The sequence below is a fragment of the Poecilia reticulata genome, chromosome 1, assembly GCF_904066995.2.
Source record: "Poecilia reticulata chromosome 1, P_reticulata-male-v2, whole genome shotgun sequence".
NCBI classification, from domain to species: Eukaryota; Metazoa; Chordata; class Actinopteri; order Cyprinodontiformes; family Poeciliidae; genus Poecilia; species Poecilia reticulata.
In genome coordinates, this window is record NC_088830.1 from 27909228 (window position 1) to 27932375 (window position 23148).

Here is a 23148-nt window from a genome sequence, read left to right on the forward strand (position 1 = left end):
AAAACTCTATGCAACAATAAATTTGTTTGTTCCATACGTTCCTTAAAAGAACACTTTATTCCCAGACTAGTCAGAAAAGTTTAGAAATACTGATATAGCACAAAATAAAGTCAGTCCATTTACTATTTAACAGCAATGAGCGCAAAACAATCAGAACTGGAAAACCTCAGGGCTGGGTTGTCTCACCTTTGAAGTTTAAACTATATACAAGCTGCTTAAAGTTTGTCTTAAGTGGCAGTTTATTGTGTGAAGATGCTTAAATGAGGACTTTTTGTAGAATCAGACACCTAAAATCAGACTTTACTTTAGCTGCTGTGCCTCCGCTAGCCCAGTTTTAAAAAATTTTTCAGTTGGAAGCCAGAAGGAAACTGTTTTTGAAGCAATGAAAGTAGATCATGTCAGTTCATTTAGAGCCCATTTCATACCTCATTTTGTACATATTATACTTAACTTGTGTTAAACTGAGTAAACATGTTTACTCAATTATATTACTAGTTAATTTTTATTTTGCAAGAAAAACATCAGTAAGGTTTAGAAAAGTCAAAGTTTCAATGCTCTTCTCTGTAAATAATGGTTTAATAAATAAATAAAAAGTTGTGTTTTTACAAAAAATAAATTAAAAAAAGTAAAGAATCAAGAATTACCAACATATTTATTTAGAAAAACAGCAAAACTCATACAAATCTTGAACATTATTAGAGTGTAAAGCCAAACAGAAGTGCAGAAAGCTTAACTGCAATAAAAAGCAGTCATTACATCTGAGCCTGAAAGTAATGTTCATAGTTGGCTCGAAGGACAAATTCAAAGTAAGGCTTTGATTTCAAAGCACTCAACTCGTCCTGTTCCAGCAGCTCTTTCACATCAGGCAGGTAAGTCTGCAGAGGAACACCTGGAAGGAAAGGAGTTTTAGTTAAAGGTTTATCTATAAGAAATCGGTTCAAAAGGAAAAGATCAGATTCACACCAAATTTATATGTTCATTCGATTGTTCTAATCTATGAATATTTGCATCAAAACTACACATTCAACCCAATGCTGCTGATCTGTAAGTTTAATATGATTAAATCAGAAAGTTTAACACAAAACTTTAAGATTTTACTTAGCTACTTGGCAAAGTAAAAATATTGCACAATTCAATAACATTAAGGAGTAAATAATTAACAGTTAAAAATTATTTAAAGATGTAATATATACTAATCTGTGTGTATGTACATTAAGCTCTGACATGGAAATAGATGCATTTACTGTAGTGAATTACCATTTTGAGTAAGAGTTTGTATGTAAACTTATGGGCTGGAGAATTAATACATTTTTAAACACCTTTTGGTTTATTTTACAAATCATTTTGTGTAAAAATACTGCATGTTTATTTGTGCTTCTTTCCCATGTATTTGTTCTGTTGAACTTTTAATTGAAAGAAAGAAAAAAGAGAGAGAGATAGAAACAGAGAAAAGGGAAAGAAAACAGGAAAAGAGACAAGAGAAAAAAGAAGAGGGAAAGAAAGGAGAGAGAGAGAGAAATAAAGTGAGAAAGAGAGAAAAGAAAGAAAACAATGAGGAGTTTAAATTTGTTCCCAACATCCAAAGTAAGGATTCTGCCATTTTTCTATAATAATAATCTAACTTGATGTGTTTCACCTTCTTGAATTAGTTTAAGGAGGATTTTCACAAAGATGCTGTCTTTAGCTGCTTCCAGAGGATCATCGCTCCCATCAGCAGACGACCAGCTGAAAGAAACCAGCAGTAAAGTCACATTTTGTGAAATATTTTACAGAATAACAACACAGAATTCTACGACCACTAGAGGGCAGTAGAAGGCAGTTGTCACCATAATGCAAGAGTTCCTGTTCATTCTGTTTATTTATTGATACGTTAATCTAAAAATAATCTGTGCTGTAATATATCTTATGTTATTGCAATTCAGACAATTAAATGTTTTTCTTATTAAAAATATTTGTTTTTTTTTTTGCATCTTTTAATGCATTTCTATTATTAAAAAAGGGTTACATTTTAAAATAAATATCCACAATATGGCAATTTTTATCAGTGTAATTGATTAACTGAATAACTGATAGAGTAATTGGTATTTTTCTCTCTGCTCTGCATTCATGAAGCATCCTCTTTTGCGAGGTTAATCAGATGCTGCTGGCTGTTGCTCTGATTACTCATAACAAATGGACAAAAGTTTAAAAAAGGGGCAAAAATCTTGCTCTACATTTTGTGGGCGTCACAGTAAAGCAAACATCAATCACAACCTCCGATTTAACCTCTCAATAATTTAAACTAAATAAAGATCTTACTCGTCTCTCCTGAGTGCTTTGCTTAAGATTTCACATTTCAGAGAATCGATGTCCACAGAATCCTCCTGAAACAAAATCACAGAACATCATTTACATGAATGCTGATTCAAAATGGCACCCAGAGGTCCAGCAGAAACAGGACGTTACCTCATCGATGTACTCCAGCAGGTCCAGAGCTTTTTTGAAGTCGTACTCGTTGGCTTGCCTGTTGTCATCGCAGATGTACAGCTGGAGGGAAGGAAATGCTAATCTGTGAAAATTATCTCTCATAATCTGGTGTTTCCCCAACTGGATTACATTTAGCAGAACTATAACACCAGAATCCTGCAGGTCTGTGAGCCAACTAAATATAGCTATAAAGTGCATCTGTCTCAACATCCACAGATGTTGGATCCAAAAATTATCCAATTTTTGGATCCAGTCTGTTATATGAGCTTCATTCTGATTTGCGATCTTTTGTTTGTTTCACTCTGTTACAGTAATTTAAGCCTCTTGAACGTTTTCTCGCAATAAAAATAAACAAAATGATGTGTATTTTTTTTTACATTTATGTAACACCAACACAAAGTGTTGAGTAGGGATGCTTGATAGTTGATCTAAAGTTAACGATCTTATCCATTGACAGTCGATAAGCACCCATTTTCTGAAAAATATACGTTTTCTCTTGTATCTAAGGGGCCGACTGCCTTTCCATACATCAAGGGATAATTTTGTCATAAAATACCAAATAACATTTTTTTTATTTTGTGTCCAATGTATTAAATACTGAATAAGCATACAACTGAGGTTTTCTCACATTATTAAACTTAGATATATTCATAAAATATAGCAAAACAGGAATCTCAAGGTTCCTGAAAAGAAAATAAATGTGAAACTTTTTTCATTTCCTATAGAACACATGTGTCAAACTCAAGGCCCGCGGGCCACATGTGGCCCGCCATGTCATTTTATGTGGCCCCCCAGCGTTTTATAGGATCATGATTGACTTAAAATAGGTTTTCAGCACGAATTGACTACAAACTACATCTCCCATAATGCATTCCGATTGTTACCAGCCAACATTACGGCTTCTCGCCACTAGAGAGCAGCAAAGTCACCTCAAGCTGCTTATTGATTTTCCCAGCGAATAAAACTGAGACATCGACAAGCTAACATCAAAATGTCCAAGAAAAGAAACATCGATTTACAAGACTGTGAATGAAGATGTGTGTGAGTTGGTGTCAGGGCGGCAGCTAGAACTTTTTTTTGTTATCCGTTATCTTGACCGACAACATAAAAAAAATCGTTCATGTACTATTTTTATCCGTGAAATTACAACCATATTAACATCGGCTATTAAGTCGCATTTTATGCGGTTTAGTTGATATTCACCGTGAATCCAGATCCCACATTTCTCTCCGTAGTGACAAAAACTTCTGACTGAGGCCTGAATAACTTTTAATAAAATAAATTAAGCTACTTCACTTAGCATCACTTCACCCGCGGGGGTCTGAACGCATTTCCTCCTCTGCAGAAAAATCAGTTGGATCTGTCTGGTCCAAACAGATCAACTGAACTCTGAGTGTTTTGCCCTGTGCGCGGTCCGGTTTGCGCTTTGACCAGGAATTTTTGTTGTTGTTTTGCGTGTTTTTGCTTCTCCGAAACGGACAGATGTTCCGTCTGCAGCTCCTCCAGAACTCCGCTCTCCTGGGTAATGTGCACCAAGAAGGCTCCATTTGTTAAATCTTCTGGATGAGTTACTTCCAGCGGTTTTTAATTCTTCGCAGCCGCGTCCGCAGTGGTTGAGCAGCGGACTGCGCATGTTACGTCTAACTAACTTCTGCGTCATCATTTATTTCCTCAAGATAAATTACCGGCTCCTCAAACGGATTAACACAACGTTGCATTCTCTTTAGTTTTATCTAGTCTGTAATGGAGACTTGAATTTAACGCACCATTTCAACCAAAGGTTTTGAATGCGCTTCCTAACCAGAAGCTCCAAAGCGTTATTTAACAATATGAGGTGTTTAATCTATTTTTAACATTGTATTTTCATACATTTATGCTAGGGCTGCCCAAGTCTAGTTTTCCAGAGCTACCATCTGCAACTTTAGATGCGTTCTTTCTCTGACACACCTGGATCATTGACTCATTATAAGCCTCTACAGAACTGAGTTGCTGCTGATGAGGGAAGTCAACCTTTTGTCTGGGGTGTTTTAGCAGGGATGCATGTAAAGGTTGCAGTCTGGAGAACTGGACCTGGGCACTCCTGATTTGTACCGTCAATGTGGCCCGTTAAGGGAGGCCAATATGCTGAAGTGGCCCTCGGTGAAATTGAGTTTGACACCCCTGCTATAGAAAGAGATTATAATGTGCCCCCGCGGCCATTTTGATTCCTGTACCAACGGCTCCGTTTAGGGATGACCAGCGGCGCCCCCTGCTGGATGGTGGTCAAATTACAACACTGAAATAAGGATAAGAGGACATAAATGGCCAATCGATTGGAACTAATTTGAATCTAATAAACCATTAATCGTAAATCAATTAATTGTTTGTGAATAACAAAAAAGTGGAAGCAAAATTAAGCATACATTTATTATGTGAAACAAATTGTTAAAAAAAAAAAGTGAGGCAGAAGCTGGTCAGATTATTCTGTTTAAAGCTTAAAGCTGGTCGGAACCTGATCCTGGATGACAGCTGTGTGATCAGTGTTGTATTTTCACCTGTATGAGGTTGTGAGCGCTGAGCAGAGGCATGGTGTCAGGGTTCTGCTCTTTCTCCTCCAGGAGGCGCTTGGGCAGGGTCTCCTGATGCAGCAGGAAGCGCTCCTGCTCCACAATATCTGAGTCAGGCAGAGACATGACGCATTGCAATGTTTTATTAGTACAGCTCGTCTCTCTAGAAAGGCAGAAAAATAAACCGCAAAGGTAGGACTGAAACAGTTTATTGTTAATTATTGATATATTCATCAACTTATTTCATAATTGGTTAATTTTAACTGGAGAATACGGACTCAAAAAAGGTAATTGGCTGAAAAAACAACATATTCAGAGCAGTAATTAAGTCAAAACTGCACAGAAAATATATGCATTTTGCATTTCAGGTCTGATTCCAATTCTGAAAATAAAAAGTTCTAAGCACATTTTGCTAACCAATTACTAATCAGCTAAGAAAACAAAAGATTAGCCACATACTGTATTGATAAGAGGAAAGAGCAGAACTTTCCATAAGCTGATGTTGGAAGTGTTTTTAGCTGCCGAAGCATCTTTTGCAACAAACGATCAAGTATACACTAAAGAAATGCTGTTATTGCATTTTAGACAATAAAATGTTTATTTTCTTATTTTAAAAATGAATTATTTGTTCATATGTATCTTTTAAATGTACTTTTAATAGTATGTATAAGCAGCTCAAGTGGTTAAATGAAAAATCTTAAATTTTTCTTTTCCGATTAATCGTCAGAAAAAACAATAAAATTATTCATTACAAAAATAATCATTAGTTGCAGCCCAAGTGCAGCCCCTGGTAAAGAAACATAAGTTTTAAACATAAAATTCATATTTATAACTGTGTAAATATGCTTTACAGAGTCAAAAAGGTTTTTTAGATGAGCAATTCAACACCGAATCTCTATTTTGTTACCAGAAACAGAAACAGAAACAAAGAATCTGAAAACCTGCAGCTAAATATCCATCTAATCTGTAATGTTTATGCTCACATTAGTTTAGAAGTTACCATAAAGTAACATCACATTAATATCCCCTGCATTTTATTACGACACGGAACAGCGGAGATGTCAAAACTAAACAAACTGAGAGTCTAAAACCGTCTGATGAGGGTGGATTTATTTATTTTTTTACCATCGACTTGTTTGCTGATCTCATCCTGTGGCAGATCTGAGGCCAGCGCCGTCAGCTTACTGAGAGCCAGCAGAGTCTTCTTCTTCACAAAGTATCGTGTTTCTTTGTTGGCTTGACTGTAGAGAGTCCTGTGGGCCTGCAGGGAGCCAAGTTACAACAACGGATAACGTGACTTATATGCTACTCACAAAAATATTAAAATTAGGGAAGCAAATCATATTGATGTTTCAGGTTTCTCTTAAAAATAAATTTCTTTGCAGTGGCTTTTTACACAATGTGCATTGATTTGCCGTTTTCCGTTTTAGAATATCTGTTGTCTTTTTAGGTGCTTATAGAATAAACACTTATCTCTAGATGGGCTTTTATAAACAATATGTCTGAAAAGTATTAGGAAGTGAAATATTGATACTAACATAAAACACATTGAAGTTTATAGCTGTTAACTTTAATAAATTTCATAAGTATAACCATAAGTTTACAAAAAAGACATTTGTATGTCTTACTTGCTTTTAATATTTTTATTTTATTGTTATTTAGCGTCTTGATTTCTGTCCCACTGCACTGCACTTTAGGTAAACATTTTATTTTTTTAAATGTGCGTTATAAATCAGATTGGATGATAAAGTCTGGAATATTTGGTTTTTCTACAGCTGAACTTAATGTGACCTTCCCAAAATATACTGCTCAAAAAAATAAAGGGAACACTTCAGTGTTCACTTAAATGTTAAAGTGTTCCCTATATTTTTTTGAGCAGTGTATTTGAATGCACCTGATCAACTTGATAATGTTTCAGTACTTTTCACACAACTTGTTGTTTAACAAGGAACCGACTAATTACCAATATGTTGGAATCCTAACACTGAAAACAGTTTCAAAAACTTCATGTGGTTATTAGTTGAAGGAACATAAGCACATTTTTCCAAACAATAAACTCATTTACAAACTCGTTTTCACTTGACTTGAAATTTAGCAAAAAAAATCTTTTCTTCTTTTAAACTGGAAAACCAAAGTTTATACATGTGTTTAAAGCCAGATTAACGCCGTTCTTAGCTAAAATCAAACAGAGTTGGTTGATTAAACAGGTTTGTGTTGGTGTGCGTACGTTCTGGAAGTCGTTGATGCAGATGTGGTGCAGCCAGCTCAGGTGTTGGTGAGACTGCAGGAAGCTGGCCAGCTGCTGGTGCTGCGCGGCGGGTTGGGCCAGCAGCTTCCCCCGCTTCCCTTTCTCCATGTACCAACGAAACAGGAAGTCAGAGAAGTTCTAGAAAAACAGGACGAAACAAAGGAAGAGTTTGTTCACCTGAGCAGGATTTGGTTTTTAATGTATGTTTGTGTTTAGATGTTGTTTGTTTCAGAAATGAGGATTAGCCGTTCTTCACACAGAGTTCATTTTCATTTCCAAAAGAGAGAGAGAGAAAAATCTTTATATATATTCTCTTAGAAAGCTTATTTAAGAAGATATTAAGTGGGCAGTGATGTACGGATTAAGACACTTCTGAGTGTTTTATTGTTCAACACAACTACAGACCTTTCCATAGTAAATAATAAAGGACTCTCTTGTTTGGTGTCTGCTGGTTCTGTACCGGTTCTGTACCTGGTCAGCGAACTTGGCCATGTAATGCTGCAGGCGGTTCTGGTTGTCAGTTTGCTCACACATCTGGACGAGGATGTCGAAGTCACAGTACTTCTCTGCCAGCGCTGCGACCCACTGGTACTGACCAAGCTCCACTGCAACACACATCACCCATATGGAGGCCCAAAAGGGACAAAATTAAATACATACTCAAAGCATTAGAAATACCATAAAATAAATGTTTTATTAAATGCTTAAATCATTTGTTTAATAGAGAAGTAATGTACTAAATATTTACTTAAATGATTAAAATAAAAGTTTATAATAATCAATGCAGATAGCTAAATGTCTAATTATTTCATGGTCTCTTTAGCCTTTAATCTTTTCCTACATAAAACCCAAGTAAGGTATCCAAAGTGTGGCCCGGGGGCCATTAGTGGCCTTCTGAAGGATTCTGGGAAAACAAAACATTTTTATGTTTTATGGAAACTTTTTTTTTTTTTTTTTCAAATACTAAGTAGGCCTACAAAAAATACATTCTTATTTAGTAGAAAAGTTTTTTCATCAATCTTAATTTTGACAAACATTGCCCTAGTTTTCTTAAAACAAATCTTACTTCTCCAATCAAATTAGAAAACAATTAAACTCAAAAACTGAATATGTAAAGTAATGCATTTTACAGTATTTTCAACTTGAGGCTGAAAAATGTATCACAATATAAACGTTTCATATCAGTTGATGTTAATAATGACTGCTACGTGTTTTTATCGTTTTAAATATCTGAAACTCTGCCAAACAGGTGATGGGACATTTCCTGCTTGACCAACAGTTTTCCGTCAATGTTGTTTTTAAAAAAAAAAAGATTTTTAGGCAGTTAAAAGTGGCGGAACCTTAAAATGCTGCTGTGGCAGTTACTCAGCAGGTTGTTGCTAAGAAACCACAGAATGAGTGAGTTGCTAGGCAACCAAAGAATGAGCGAGTTGGCTGATTCCACCAACATTTGTTTAGCTGAATAATTAATATTCTGTCTGATCACGTCTATCGCGATAGATATCGTTATTGATTTACTGTCCGGCCCTGATTCAACTCAACGACTAGAAGGCACAAAGTTTGGGCGCCTCTGATGTAAGAGATTATCAAAGCTTAGCATCTTCCACTCACACAGAGGGCTGAGCAGCTCCGAGCGCAGCTGGCTGTACTCCATCTCCAGGCCGTCGTAGCGCTCTTGTTGGGCCCCCAGCTTCTGCAGGGAGGAGAGCTGGGCCACATAGCCACCCAGGTAGATGTCCAACAGCGCCACCAGCTGCTCACAGAGGGCGCTGCGCAACTCTGAGTCGGAGTGAGGGTAGACGGAGTGCAGGATGATTTCGTGCTGGTGAGAAAGCACGGTGCGAACGCCTCCTACACCGCCTGAAGCTGGAGGAAACAGGGTGGGGGGAAACTGTTCAATATTTAATTATTGCTTAACGTTAAATCAATATGTCGCTCTGGTATATTACCCGTCCATGGAATATATTCCGGCTCTGCAGCTGCATTTTCTGAAGCTCTGTACATGGAGGCTTTCGTCTCTCTGTACTGACCTGCAGCCTGAAGCATGTCCTGCACACAGACCACAACTTTTCTGATTTATATTTTTGCATAAAGAACAAAAATGCCAACATGGTGCAATGACGTTGGGCATAAATATTAGCTACAAGCTGAATATTTTCAGGATCAAAGAACACAAAATAACTCCATTAACGGAGTTTTGCTATGGAAAAAAAACTCCATAAATATTCCCCACTTAGTCTAGAATTTGTTCAATTTGTTCACTTTTCATATATTTGCTTTACTTTTAAAAAGCATTTCAAAAGTTATGGAGGAGGCGGCGTTTGGCAGTAAAGGCTAAACGGCGCATGGGAACTCATAGCGGGCTTTAACCTTTGACCTAAGGTAATGGCGTTCGAGCTAAAAGGTCAAAATTTCACCCCTAAATTCTAATGAATATTTAACACTAGAACTTCAAGGCATTTTAAATATTCAAAAATAAACAAAACAAGAGAAACAACAAATAAAACGAGATCTGCAAACAAAATGGATCTTCAAAAAACAAAAAGGAATATTTTGAGACCAAAGCACCAGACTGAAGTTTAATCATCCAGAAAGAGAGAAAAGAGAAATTACTGATTTAAATTATGGATTTATTGCTCATTGCGACAGGCCCAGCTGTGAACTGGTGACGCGTTTACCTTGAGTATGTTGTTAACTGTGAGCACAACGTCAGCCCACTGCTCTGAGTCGACCGGGTTCTCCTTCAGGATCCGCTCCTCCTCCTCCACCAGACAGTCGAACAACAACGAGATCTGAGACACCTGCGGAAAATCGCTACATCAGGGCTGTCCAAACATTTACAACTGTGTATCAGATGGAAAAAAGGAGCAAATTTTCCCCCAAAACTCAGAAATTTAGTGACTAAAATCAGAAATTTTCTGGAAAACTTGGAAATTTTTTAGAGAAATTTCTGATATTGATATGAAAATGAGATTTTTTTCTACCAAATTTCCTTTCTGAGATTACTCTCAAAGGTTCTGAGTGTCTTGGCAGATTTTTTTATTTTCTTCAACAAAAGTGCTAATGCGCTGTAGCAGATTTTCCATGTTTGCTGTACTAACAGAAATACTTTTAGTTTTCAGTTTCTTTTGGGCTTGACTGAATAAATGTTCAGTGCCGATCAGGTTTTTTCCTGCCGATACCGATCACCCCTGAGGGCCAATCACCGATACCGATCACATAATTTATTTTATTTTTTTTAATCATAAACACTACCGGTTCGGAGACCGTGATCGGCGATCACCGATCATACACTTTTTCACGGAAATCGGTCGATTATGATCGGTGGCCAATCGATCGGCACACCTCTATTTTTCAGTAATAATAGGATTTGGGTCACTTTGTTTCAAAACGCTTGGTCTATTTAGCCAAATTTAGGAAAGAATAAAAGATAATTCTGGGTGCAGCAAAGTTGATTTTACAGTAAAAGTCTGTTGGTTTCACTTTTTGTTGAAACTTGGCTATAAAAACACAAATACTTTGTGTTGTACTTTACAAGTTACATGTTGTGTAAAAAGAAAATGATGTTGGTAATTTTTTCGCTGGTTACAAATTAAAACTCTCCATCTGCATCTATGGGACAAATTTGAATCATTTTTGAATTGCAGTCGGGGGGCCACACAAAATCAGTCCAAGGACCACAAATGGCCCCCGGGCCTCACTTTGGGCACCCCTGTGCTACATCGTTAAAAAGTCATCCGGCTGCCAAACAGCAGCTCCTCAGACACACACCTCCCTGAAGAAGACGTCGGCCGCCGTGAGGCTGGGCGGCACGGCGGTGCTGCTCCGCTGCAGAGCGACGTTGATGGCCCGGTTCACCAGCTCGGCGTGTTTGTTGTGGTGGTTCTTCAGCACCATGGCCGCCTGCAGCTTCTCAGCGTGCTCGCACAACAGCAGGCGGGTTGCCATGGGAGACGACCTCACCGTCACCTGGCTGAGTCGGTCCAGCAGCCCCACCTGATCCAGAGGTCAAAGGTGAGACGTGAAGAAACCCAACAAGGAAAAGGAGGAACGAAGTGAGGATACCTGGAGCAGGAAGTCCATGAAGCAACAGTGAGCCTTCATCTTGTCCTCCAGCTGGTGGAGGATGATGAGGGACGTGAGAGGAAAACTGGCACTCTCTGAAAACCAAAGAAAAAATTAAATTCAGGTTATTATCTTTGTACCTAAAGAAGATCCATCTTCAGCTTCAGTTATTAGAGCTGGAAACCAAAGATCAGGCCTGAAATCTGGGTGAAGGACCTGAACTTACAGAGTCACATAAAGACAGTTACAAAGTCGGCCTTCTATCACTTGAAGACTCTCTACGATTAGAGGACTAATGTCCCAACAAAATCTAGAGAAACTCATCCATGTGTTTATCTTTAGTCAGACTTATTTCTGCAACAGCGTCTTTACAGGACTGCATAAAAAAATATCTAACAAACAGTTGCAGCTGATCCAGAACGCTGCTGCTAAAACAAAAAGCTTTTATTAGTTTATAAATGCATTAAAAACCTTCCTGACTATTCGGGTCTTCTGGTTCTGGTCTACTCCATCTATGTTTCCATTGACCATATAATCGACTTCATGGAAATGCAGCAATTTTGAGAAAAACTTTGGATAAAAAGTTTTAGTGTTTTTTTTTTTTTTGTGGCTGTATTGAAATTACTGTATTTCACAAAACTGCAATAGAAACAATTTTTTGTATCACACGAGTCGTGATAATCAGCTGAAAGTTACTACTGGAGGAAATGACAAAAAAGACGACAGGAAGTAGTTGGAGGATGATGGCACTGGATGTTTCTTAATGATTTATTGCACAAACAAACTAATTCACGTGTGATTTTTATTGTGTTTCTTATTTGATGGAAACACTGCAATTTAGAAATTGTATGTTTCTGACATTAACAAAATATCGACAAAAGTTTTGATTCCCCAGAATCAGAACCACACATGGAGAAGCACAACTCATTTTTTATCCTCCTCTAATCTGGAACAAACTTCCAGAAAACTGCAAAACTGCTGAAACACTGAGTATCTTTAAATCAAGGCTAAAAACCCAGCTGATTAGAGCTGCCTTTGATTAGCAGTACATGCAACACTGATCAACATATTTGATGTAGTTTATGAATGAATTTTTTTGATGATGTTTCACTAAATGTAATGTGTAGCGCTTGTTTAATAATTGGGACCATATGAAGTTTTTAAGATGTAAAGCACGCCTCACCGCCGAGGACAGACTCGGCCCAGCGAGGGTCTGACGCCGGGTAATCGTCCACCAGTTCCAGGTTGATCTGAACCACAACGCCGTCCAGCTCAGCTCCTTCCTCTCCATCAGCGTCGGCAGGAAACAGGTCGTCTGTGACCGTCTGAGCGCCAACCAGGTCGTTACTGAGCAACAACAAAAACACAGGAATCAAACTATTGTTCTATTATAACTATAGTTTTTTTTTATTTTAAAGCAGGACCATGTTGATGTTGATTACTGCAGTGAAAACCAAAAACTAAAGAAATTAGCTGGAGAATACCAACTAGGGCTGCGTCAATTTAAAATATTTGTATAAAATAAACTTCCATGTTTAAATGAAAAATATTCAGAATGTATCATTTTTCAAAATTCAATTAATTGGATAAAAAATTTCCAGTTATTCAACTGTTACAACCAGAAGTTGACATGCACAAAATAAAGAAAAGTTCACCTTTTTCCTCACTGTTAAAATGCTCAAAATTATTTCTTATTTGCTAAATGTCACAATATTGCGAGAACTAATTTGTCACAAGTGAAGTTTCATTTTGTCAGCCTATACAAGATGCATGAAAAGGTAAGAAATGGTTGTTTTGTAGCGACATACCGGCAGAACTGGAGGAAAGCCGCCTTCAGCAGTTTGGTTTTGTCCTCCTGAGCAATGGGCTCTGATCTGGTTGGTGTTTCCATGGCAGAAATCTGGAAAAACAAAAAATATCAAGAAAGTGATGAAATGATTCAATACAAATTCTTGACTACAGGTTTCCCTGCTTCTAATCAGTGCTTCACATCTCAAACGGTAAGTTAGAGGGTTTGTTTGGAGGCTCACAGAATCAGAAGAAATTTGTGCATAAATAAATCGTAATTATTATTTCTTTCATTATTGTGAATTTTAGCAAGTAGAAATAATTTTGGTAATTCCAGCTGACCTAAACTAAGACAGGGAAGAGGTGGAGGAGATAAATATTTTCACAGATTATTTATTTCATGTTCAGTCTTGCCATAATAAGAAAGAAATCAATTAATCAAACGATTAAATTAAAACCAACTCGGAAATAATTATGTAGTTTTCTACCAAAAACTATATAATAAAAGTATTCAGTCTGGTGCTTTGATCTCAACTAGCTGCTTATTTTGAAGGACAATTTTGTTTACAGATACTACTCAAGTCATGTTATTTGTTGTTTCTGTCGTTTTGTTTATTTTGGATATTTAAAATGTCTTCCAGTCCCACTGTTAAATGTTTATTAGAATTTAAAGTTTATTGATCTTTGACAATGTGTCCTTCCATTATTACCATTATATATATCAATCAATCAATCAATCAATCAATCATATTACTTGAATATGGTCTCAAAACAACAATATTATCGTTTATCGTCCAGCAAATTTTGTTGTTGTGGTAGTTATGTTATGCTATCATGTCATGGTGGTAGTTTTAAACTAGTAAAAAAGTATTTTTTATAAAAGTTACATAGTTACACACTCCAGCTTTAAACCAAGTACAAAACATCCAGAAGAATAAAGTTGTATTTCAGTAGCATGCTGCAGTGAATTAGACGCGTCCTTCCTTGGTGTAAACCTTTAGAGGTATCGATCATCTGACTGGGTTTTGGTCATTTTACCTCGGGCGCTGCAGCCAGCGAGGAGCACAGCGAGTCCTCCATGGTCTCTGGCAGGATGGAGGCGCTCTCTCTGGCCACCACAGCTACCAGTCCACTGTTCTGGGAGAAAAACACCGGCAGGTTGGAGCAGCAGCCTCCTCCACGTATGCCATCACCTGAACAGACACACACATTTGATTGCTTACACTTAAAACCCACAGTGAAGCCTTTCCCTACACTAGTCATATCACGTGTCTTTTCCAGTAGCCATTGTACAGCTCAGACAGCGCTAAAACCAGCTGACCAAATGAGCTGGACCAAAATGAGCTGGAGCTCAGCTTAGGTTGCTGGGCAACGGGCTTGGCTTGGCTGAGGTTGCTAGGTAACGGTGCAGTGCATGTTGAATGTGACTTAATAATGAGTTTTTTCAAATGGCTCATTTTCCACGAAAAACGTTAACATATTTCTAGAAAATGTCTGGGTGCGTTTTTTAAAGCACTTTTTAGAAGCAACAAAAACCCAAATAGAAAAACAAAAACATGCTAAATGTGAATTTTCCATAACAGTTCCCCTGTAAGTCTATTTTATGTTACCTTGTTGGAGGTGAGAAACAACACAAAGTCAAATCCTGATCAAAACAAGTATGTTTTTAACAATTTCGCTTTATCTGAACATTTACATCTGTACTTCTGTCTGTATGCTAATGGGACTGATAAATACAAAGAAATGTTAAAAATAAATATTTTATATAATAATCTGCAGAATAGACAAGAGTAGATAATTTTATATTTCAATAAGCTCTCATTAGTCTCTCTTGTAATAATGTCATAAAACCCAAAACAAAGCAAAAATATCATCAATATTTTTTCCTTCTAGAATGTAAAATTTTTCAGTTTGATGATTTTAAAAAAAAATAAGTTTATATAAGAGGGTAAAGAAATGAGTCACCTGGTGAACTGAAGCTAATTTTCTCATCTGGTAGCGCCGCCCTGCTGGTGCCCGTTGAGCAGGCCGACACCATCTCCTTGTTGTACAGGATGGCGGTGGTACCAGGTGGATCGGGCAGCACAAAGCGTGTGGCCTGCAGCTCGTCCTCGCTCTGATGGAACCAAGAATGGAGTCAAGAATAAACGGAAAGCCTTTAAACGTAAACTATTATTTCAAAATGTGTTTTACCCTGTTATAAAGAGCATATAAAACCCAGGCTGGGCAATAAGGCTGAGAAACGAATCACAATACAAGCATTTCATATAAGTCTTTAGATAATTACTAATAAGCATTTTGTTTTAAATACCTGAAAATTGCTAAACTGGTGGTGTAATCTTTCCTGTTTTATCCACAGTTTTCACTCCACACCATTTTTTATTTTTTATTTTTTTAGGCAGTTATGAGTCACAGTGGCCAAACCTGAAACTTCTGCTGCTCCAGTTACTCGTTGCTAGGTAACCAAAGAGTGAGCAAGTTACTCGTTGCTAGGTAACCAAAGAGTGAGTTAGCTGATTCCACCAACTGTCTTTATTTCAAATAACATTACGTAGAGGGTCTTTTAACACAGTGACAAATATCACAATGCCACAATAAAAATAAAAAATAACCAGACATTGACAATATTGGTGTCAAGGTCTTGCAATCTACAAAGTAGAATAAATAAAGTAAAAAGCAAAAGTTAGATAAATTTATACATAAATGGGTAAAGTAAAATAACATGTACCGTTTAGAATACATAAATACTATTTTAACAAAGTGTCAAATACACATTCAAATACGTATAATAAAACTTATCAGCAAGATATAGAAGCTTGTTTTAAGTAAATAATTATTTAATATTGATGAAAAATTATCTGTTGTATTGATAGATTATTTCACTTATAACATGGGGAAATTGTATTGTTATAAGTAAATTTATTTGAAAGTTGAACTAGTACTTTATCACAAATATTAAGGATTTATTTTACTTAAAACAAGCTCATGTCTTGATGAAAAGATACTTGTAAGTTAGTTTTGTCTTGTGTTATTTGTATTATTCATTAAATGTAATAAGATATTTGCACAAGAATGAAATTTGGTGCTTTAAAAGTGAATAAGGTTGATAAATGTGTATTTTTAGATATTCTATGATACATTTGTATCTGCTTGTAATGTTTACCATCTATTTTCTGGCTTTTCTGTTTTATTACTATAAAAGTCTCAGAATATTGACATCAGAGTGGAAGATTATCATTTTATACTGATTTTCCAGAATGTAAAAACTAAGTTTTTGAAGCGTGCCGGAGCAGGATGGGCACTGACCTGGAATGGACAGCTGTACTTGGTCACTTCCACGGTGAAGTGGTCAGAGATTGTGTCTCCGGTCTCCTGCAGGGTGACCAGGCAGAAATAAGCCAGGCAGGGCGAATCTGATGGATGCCAGGCTGCAGCCAAAACCACCAGGCCGAGTCTGGAGGCACGCACAACAGAGTCTGGGATTTAGACATCATACGGTGGGCATGGAGATCAAATTATCAGTTAATTGATTTACAAGGTGCAACGGGGGGTCTAGTGCTTAAGAGCATCAACAGTCGGCCAAAACAATAAGAAAGTCACAGAAAACACAATATGCTTTCAGAAACTACAGGAAGGCATCACAACATGGCTCCTCTATTAACCCTTTAACAACATTTTTATCTGTTTCAATGAGAAGCAGCTCGTACAGTGAGCTTAGCTGATGCTCAGCTCCAAAAGGTGTTTGCTAATTGCTGCTGGCTAGTCTGAAGGAGCTGAATTGCAGAAGCTTGGAAATTATATTTACAAAAAAATCTGCTTTTAAAATTGATTAAATTCAGTATTCACAGAATAGATAACATAGACATTAATGCTCTAAGAAACATGTTAATGTTGAATTTCTGAATCACACAACAGGCTTTCTTGTCTTTATAATAACCAGGTTAACACTCATTTATCCTTTCCCTTAATATTTCCTCTCTTATCATCTAGTTTGCAAGAAACTCTTGCATTAAGGTACAACGACCTGATTGTGTCAGTGTGTACTGCTCTGGTTTTGTTCTTTAGCTGCAGTTTAATCAGCATAAATCACAATAAAGTTGGACTGAAATGATTTCTCATCATCAGTCCGACGTTTTTCATTCCCTTTCAGACAGAAAGACGAAACCACTCACTGGCTCGACTTCATATCCAGGTATGTGACGTTCGCTCCCTCCTTCAGCTCCTCATAGTTGCTCTCTGACCCCTGGAGGAAAAAGTTCAGTCACATTTTCTGGAAAATCAATGTTTGCTTTAATCATGAAGATTCCTATAATATAAACAGAAGTATTCAGCAGTTTTAGTACAGCCTTAGTTTTGAGTAGGGCTGGGCAATAAAACAATATTATTAATCAAATTTTTGGCTTTTGAAGATTTAATTTTTAGAAATTTTAGATTATTTTTCACCAGTTCAGTCTTTGAGTTTCCATATTTCAGAGTGATGTCAGCCGCCATCTTGTTTTACAGTTTCTATTGATTTAGACTTTGAATATTAGGGCTAGGATAGGATTTTATTTGTTGAAATGATGAGAATACATTCATAAAAGAAGAATGAAGAAGAAATATTACAAGAACTCTGGACATGGAAAATAACCATGAATCTTCTGAAGTTAAACTAAGATAAAGAAATACTTAATCGTTTGACACCTCTGCATCACATATTATCGGTAGCAGGACTTTGAAATTATTGAGCAACAACTGAGTCCATTTTGAAAAAATATAAATAAAAAAAAACAAAAAAACTGATCTGGTCATGTCAGATCTTGAAAAATCTACAATTTTTCTTTAAAACAGCTTTTCTCTTAATTTTAAGACGTTCTTCTGGTAAAACTGCATCTTTATTCAGCTTCTATGGACCACAAATCTGGAACAAACTTTCAGAAAACTGAAAAACAGCTGAAACACTGAGTTCCTATTCTGAACCATAACAAATGAAACACTGACCAACATATTTGAAACTCGTCAAAATGTAATGATTGTTTCTGGTTTTCTAAATTGTGAGCTGTAATACAACTCACAGAAGGGTTGACTGAAATTAAAGCCACTTTTTAAAATATATTTATTGTCTTTACTTTCAGAAAAGAATACAAAAGACAGCCGTAGTTTCTACGGTCCCAGTTGGATTGCTGACCCCAGCAGTAGTTTGAATCTGCTTTCAGTCATCTCACTGTCACACATGTTGCCTTCTTACTGACCCAGATCGAATCCACGATGCTCTCAGTCAGAGCTTTCCTGGTGTCCCAGCTGAAGATCTGGTGTTCTGTGCTGTCGTCCACTTCCCATTTGCTCACAGTGGAACTGGTCAGCGAGTACAAGCAGCTGGTTCTCTCCACCCACAGGACGCTGTGGAGCTGCAGAGACATTTAGAGGATGATCAGGTCGACTACTGATGCTGGACATGTTTATGGGAGTTTTCAAGGTTTTTCCAGACCCAGAGCGGTTGTTTGCATTTGCAACAACATTTTGAAACTATACTTTTTGAAATTTCACTTTAGGCTTCGTTAACACAGCAGGTATTGATGCTCAATTCAGACTTTTTTCTGAAATCTGTTTTTTTTTTTTGTGTGTGTGTGTGTGTCTGTGTGCGTGCGTGTGTGTCTGTCTGTGTGTGCGTGCGTGCGTGTGTGTATGTGTGTGTAGGCCTGTCACTATAACAAATTTTGCTGGACGATACATTTTCCCAGACGTTATTGTGATATTGTTATTGTGATTGTTGTTATGAGATCGTTTTCAAGTGATATAATGTTAATGGCATAATAAGATTTCCTCGAGGATCTATAAACTTTAAATTCTAATGAACATTTAATACTGAAACTAGAAGACATTTTAAATATCCAAAATAAATAAAACAACAGAAACAACAAATAAAATGAATTATTTAAAACTGATCTTCAACAAAATGTCTAGTTGAGACCAAAACACCAGATTGAAGATTTTTATCATCCAGGTTGTGGTAGAAAGAGAAAAACAATAAATCATACAAATAGAAATGATTGAGTTTGTTTTAATTTAATTGATTTATTACTTACAGGCCTACGTCGTCGTTCATCCTATTAATTTATCTTGCTACCTTTCTTTTATATGTCGAGGTTTGTACACATTATTAAATTAAAAAAATGAAAACAATAATAAAAAAGTTTAGAATAATCTGGGACATCAAAAATGTCTAAAACCCAAATAATTCAGCTCATCTAATGCTTTTTATTGGGTGTAAAATATCTTGTTCTCCATCGAGCTGGAATTGTAAACTGTTAGGAGAGTATAACTCACCTCGTCGCTAGCTGGAGGGGAGAGGATGCCGAACAGGCTGGACACACGGCGCCCGATCCCGGACAGAACCCCCTGACCCTGCTGCAGGGCTCGGTACTGCAGCTTCCCTGAAGAATCCGCGCTCGCTCTCACCAGCTGATTCTTCACAGACGATAAAACGAAGCTTCCACCCTTACAGAGAAAAGAAGAAAAATATAAAACAGCAGCAGGAGGATAGAAACCATCACAAGGGTTAAAAACAAGATTTCTGTCAAGCTAAAAACAAAAAATGTCAAACTCTTTCTGATTTTTACTAACTCTGAGTGCAACAACGAAGTTGCAGAGATCTCCCAGGTTCATGTCCGACTCTGTGTAGGTCCCCTCGTGTGCCAGACTCGGCCAGAAGTGAGCCGTTCCTTCTGCAGCCACGGCGAGGACGGAGACGGACTGAACGGTGGCCGTCCTGAGAGGAGCGGCCGACGTCAGAGCTACCAGGTCGGCCGTGTAGGTGAACTCACTGCTGGGCAGCTGCAGCTCTTTGCAAACAGACAGCTGCAGCAAAACACACGTTTCATTCGCATTCAAACTAAAATAAGTCTTAATTTATTGTACATCAGAAACTACTTATAAATCATTCATTTTCAACAGATCATATTTTATGCAGATTTTTAGGGCTGGATGAAATGGCTTCAAAATAAAAGCTCAGATTCTTTCATCCACGTTCTGATTTTTATCTTTTTTTGCTAGCTTTTGCTTCTGAATACAAAATTACAAAAAAAACATTTTCAATGCAAGATCCAATTTTATTTAAAAAAAAACTTCCTAGCTACTTTTCTAAAAAAAAGAAAATATTTTTAAAGGACTTTATTTCAACCACTACAGTGGAGTAGTAGAGCCAGGCTAGAAGATTATAATCAAAAAATGTGCAGAATAAAGATGCAACTTTACAAGTAAAAAAACTGTCTCAAAATTACAAAAAAAAAAAAAAAAAAAAGGAAAAAAAAAATCTTGTCTTACTGAGAGAAAAGATTTATCGCATTAGCAGCTCAGTTTGTGTAGATCTTTTTTTTACAGTTGTTTGCACTAGTTTGAAAGTTCTGCCACTAATAATAATTTGATGCTAATGTGTTAAAATATTAAGTATTTCTATAAAGTATAACTTCACAAGATGCTCAACATTCATCAATTTAATTTTTTGTTATTTTTCATGCAGGAGTTATCATTAAATTACTGCTTTATTCTTCTAATATTCTCATAAACAAAAGAATATATATCTTAAGATATCAGGTCTTAAGATATACATTCTTAAGATATATTATTGCACTGAATTCAAAGTTCAAATAAATACAAACTGTAACACAGGGAAAAAAAATCTAAATTTTCCAAAAATTAAATCTTCCAAGAACCAAAAATACAAATTATCAATAAAATTGATTTATCGCCCCGCTCTACTGATCTGGTTTATCGTACCTTAGCTACAGCGGTCTGGCAGATCTTCCAGATTATTAGTCTCTCTCCACAAACCATCCAGGCCCAGCCACTCTCGTTCACCTTTACTGAGATCGAGTCATCAGCTAGAAGGACCAGAAACAACTTAGAAAACAATAGTGGTGCAGATCAAGCATGGAGAAAAATAAAACTTTAATATTTCCCCTGTTTATTAACACCCCAAACTGAAAATGCGTATTTATTTCAGCATGTAAATGCAACAATGTTTTTTAGATTTATTTGGTGAATTAATACAAAACTTAAAAACATTTCTGAGAGCAAAATTAAGAATAGTTCAAAGTAGAAATCGCCAAGTGACATTCTAAAGTAATTAGCAATTAATCTTAAATATCTCTAATAAACATTTAGAAATGTTAATGCAGAAATATCTGACATATTCTGGCATTATTGTGACATTTAACAAATACAGATAATTTTATTAATTCTATCCGACATAAAAAAAAGAAAAGTTTGGTCTGATTTCATTACAGACGGTGAGAAAAAAAACAGGGTGTATTTAAACTTCTGGCTTTAACTATAGGTAGAGCATTCCTGTTTCTTTCCCTCCAATCAGAGATGACGCTTTTCTCACCTTCAGCCATGGTGAGAGCCTCCATCACTTTGACAGGCAGCGATGAACCAAACGTCTGAACGTCGTAGTAAACCGTCTCAGTGACGGTGTGGTTCTGCACTCGAGTGGGCGTCGACCTGACGAGGAGAGATCACACACATCAGGACTGGATTTTTAGCATAATCAGCAAAATAATAACATAAAGTGTTAGTTTCTGATAAAATTTTAATTTTAACGATTGGCAGAGGACAGAAGGAAAAGTGTTGACTGAGCTGGACCGCCATTTTTAACTAAAATGCAGCGCCAAAGTTTGAGATCTCTTGCATATTCCTTTGCTCTTGTTGTGGAAAAAATGTATTTCCAAGCACTGTTAGATGAAATCACTCAATCAGGTTTATTTGTATACTGTGCACAATACAGAGAGCTTGTAAGACAGTCAATAATGAAGAAGTTCCGAATGAAAAGCTCTACAGGCAGAGTCTACACATTGGTTTTATACCAAGGATAAGGGATCCAAAACATGGGAAACAACTTTGTGTGTGTAGCCCAAACAGGTTCTTTTGGTGAGAGTTCACAAGTATTTAATTTAACACGATCAGCAGATGTTAACACATTTCAACGTAGCTGCACAAAGTTAACCAATTTCATAAACAAGATCCACCAGATCATTTTTTAGAGATTTATTATTAGTAGACCTGTAGCAATAAGCAATAACTCAATTTATAATATGATAAATCAAAACTAACTCAATAATTTCCATTTGAATGATTTGTTGTTTTTCACTTTACTCTCTTTCTACCAAAAACTGGGTGACAAAAGTCTTCAGTCTGGTGTTTTGGTCTCAACTGGCTCATTTTTTAAGGACAATTTAAATTGCCTTCCAGTTCCAGAGTTAAATGTTCATTTGAATTTAACGTTTATTGACCTTTGGGAATGTGTTCTTGCATTATTACATCATTACTATTATATTACTTGAAAATGGTCAAAAAACAACAATATTATCATGTATCGCAATAACGTCTGGAACAATTTATCATCTAGAAATTTTTTTTTATCGTGAACGGCCTACTTGTTAGTCCTCTGCATTAATATTCTAGAATGTCTGCAAAAGCCAATGATTTTATACGGTAAACTTTATTATGCATAAATGCCAAAATTCCAGCAAAAAATAGGCTTTTATAGTGTTTTAAAAGCAGGCAACTCTATATGATTGCATGTGCTTTTTGTTTACTAGAGTTCCGTTGGCAACAAGGACATACAAATGTGTTTTTTTTACTTTAAAGTGGAAATATAAAACTACAACAAAGCCTGTGTTCAGAGTGCGTCCACTCACCTCGCCGTCATAGGCGTCCTGCGCGGGGAAAACATAAGCCCACCACCCGACCCAGAGACGCTCTTTCTCCCGGTAGCTCTGCTCTGCTGCCTGCGGCCGGAGCCCGGGGCGGTGCGGGGGCTAAACATGCCTGCGCCTGGACTCCGAACTGTTCAATAGTCTATAAATAGCTCCGATTATCAATACACAAAACAGCAAACCGAATAAATCCACATCAAACGGTGGAAATGTTCAATTTAACTGCTACTCAACACAGCACTCTCCAAACAACGCGCGGTTCAGTCGCGATGTTTGAACGTCATCACTCAGCAACGACGTGACCAGAACAGAACTCAAATCATCATCAGAGAGCCCTCTA

General features: G+C 36.8%; 1 protein-coding gene across 1 annotated transcript; it reads right to left on the bottom strand.

Annotated features, from left to right (window-relative positions):
- Window positions 1–633: 633 nt before the first annotated feature.
- nup133 (nucleoporin 133) lies at window positions 634–23107 on the bottom strand. Its single transcript, XM_008418788.2, has 25 exons — window positions 22791–23107; window positions 21479–21594; window positions 20869–20972; window positions 19717–19950; window positions 19420–19590; window positions 18345–18500; window positions 17286–17356; window positions 16420–16567; window positions 15079–15229; window positions 14152–14306; window positions 13134–13225; window positions 12509–12672; window positions 11326–11420; window positions 11032–11256; window positions 9939–10061; window positions 9210–9309; window positions 8872–9126; window positions 7732–7865; window positions 7240–7398; window positions 6138–6273; window positions 5001–5119; window positions 2446–2526; window positions 2299–2363; window positions 1637–1725; window positions 634–889 (listed from the first exon to the last, which is right to left on the bottom strand). Exons 1-25 carry the CDS (start codon window positions 22916–22918, stop codon window positions 753–755), a joined length of 3408 nt encoding a protein of 1135 aa, XP_008417010.1. The 5' UTR covers window positions 22919–23107; the 3' UTR covers window positions 634–752.
- Between the last annotated feature and the right edge of the window lie 41 nt (window positions 23108–23148).

Bases quoted from the DNA above. Each gene is read 5' to 3' on its own strand.
- nup133 (XM_008418788.2), bottom strand. From the start codon at position 22,918: ATGTTTAGCCCCCGCACCGCCCCGGGCTCCGGCCGCAGGCAGCAGAGC. The intron at 16,568-17,285 runs GTGAGTGGTTTC...GCGTGCCTCCAG, and splicing joins CTGGATATGAAGTCGAGCCA to ACTCGGCCTGGTGGTTTTGG. The intron at 5,120-6,137 runs GTAAAAAAATAA...TGCCTGACTCAG, and splicing joins GATCAGCAAACAAGTCGATG to ATATTGTGGAGCAGGAGCGC.